The sequence below is a fragment of the Brassica napus genome, unplaced genomic scaffold (assembly GCF_020379485.1).
Source record: "Brassica napus cultivar Da-Ae unplaced genomic scaffold, Da-Ae ScsIHWf_1110;HRSCAF=1577, whole genome shotgun sequence".
Lineage (NCBI taxonomy): Eukaryota > Viridiplantae > Streptophyta > Magnoliopsida > Brassicales > Brassicaceae > Brassica > Brassica napus.
Genome location: NW_026014535.1, coordinates 110,824 through 112,256, shown reverse-complemented (window position 1 = coordinate 112,256; position 1,433 = coordinate 110,824). Strand labels below are relative to the sequence as shown.

Below are 1,433 nucleotides of genomic sequence, written 5' to 3'. Positions count from 1 at the left end.
GCTCGAGCTCGGTCGCTACGTAGCGACCGAGCGGGACGATCGCTCGGTCGCTACGTAGCGACCGAGCTTGGCTGAGCTCGGTCGCTACGTAGCGACCGAGCTTGGCTGAGCTCGGTCGCTACGTAGCGACCGAGCGGGACGGTCGCTCGGTCGCTACGTAGCGACCGAGCTTTGACTCGAGCTTGGTCGCTACGTAGCGACCTGTTTCGAGCCTTCGTCGGACATCTCGATTCTTTCTTCCGTAAAGCTTTTTCGTAAGAAAGAGTCTATTTTCGAAAAGTACTCTTCGGAGAAATTCTTACTTTCTTCCTCGGATGTTTTGGATATTAAATTTGTCGTAACCGTTTTTAACCCTAACATTCACCATTAATCACAACCCCTCTGTAGCTCCTGGCTCGATCCTCTCTCCTGCCCACCGGCTCATCTCTGATATCTTTCTTCTTCTCTGTGCTCTTTGGATTCAGTGGGCATAGATCTTCCTCGTGACAGAGACTAAAACAGAGTTTACAGAAGCCAAACAGTTTCTCGTATTTAAGAGAAACCGACACCTCTTCCTCATCATAAAATTCTCCCCCTTTGAACTCCACAGTTGTCTCCAATGTTAGCTCCTTAAAGCCATCAACCACGACACGCATCTTTCCATAGTCCAAATCCACGTCCGTTGTCTCGCCACTCGCATCTCCGATGCTCTGAAATGCTGGTGTTGACCAGAACTCTGTTGGGAGACCCTCCACTTTGATCCAAAAAGGAATTTCTGATGGGAAAGTTCTTGACATTCTTGGCTGCCACCGAGCCACTGAGATCATCCAGTAATCAAAATGGTATGGTTGTGACTCCAAAACCGCTTCAATGTCCTCCTCCTTCTCAAAATGGAACTGGAACATCCCCTTTCCCAAATCTGCACCCGTCACCCTCTCCTCCACCTTCCATATCTTCGGAATCATCACCAATAGCGCACCAATCTTTTGTTTCTCCGGGTTCATGCACCGCCCAATCAAGGTCATAGCATAACTCTTGATCAAATCAGAGTTGTCAAAGTGGGGAACAGAAACCTTCAGCTTTTTGCGGACCCCTTCTCCAGTCGTTGAAACGCCCCCCTTTCCCACAAGTTGACCCTGATTCATAGTCGCCAGAAAAGGAATAAGCACCCACCAGTTTCGTAAGATAGAAAAAAAGAACTTTGAAAATATGAATCTATAGCTCAAGACCCATTCCCTTATATATTGATACAAACTCGAATCGATATTGATCTTGAAATCTAGGCCATAAATAACCCCTCCATTCCACTTGATTCGTAAAATCGTAATCATCCGATTGCTTAACGAAATCAAAGTTTCCAACTTTCCATCAGTATTGAAAACCCAAATCCAGACTTTCCAAACTCCATAGTCACAGAATCGACTTATAGAAAAAAAAATCCCCCACTAGGAGAA

The 1,433-nt window shown here is 46.3% G+C and overlaps 1 protein-coding gene across 1 annotated transcript; it reads right to left on the bottom strand.

The window, feature by feature from the left end:
- Positions 1–353: 353 nt before the first annotated feature.
- On the bottom strand, positions 354–1,124 carry LOC111199965. Its single transcript, XM_022690620.1, has one exon. It carries the CDS (start codon positions 1,122–1,124, stop codon positions 354–356), a length of 771 nt encoding a protein of 256 aa, XP_022546341.1.
- Between the last annotated feature and the right edge of the window lie 309 nt (positions 1,125–1,433).

What these genes read in the sequence shown, in the direction of transcription:
- LOC111199965 (XM_022690620.1), bottom strand. Translation starts at nt 1,124, where the DNA reads ATGAATCAGGGTCAACTTGTGGGAAAGGGGGGCGTTTCAACGACTGGA.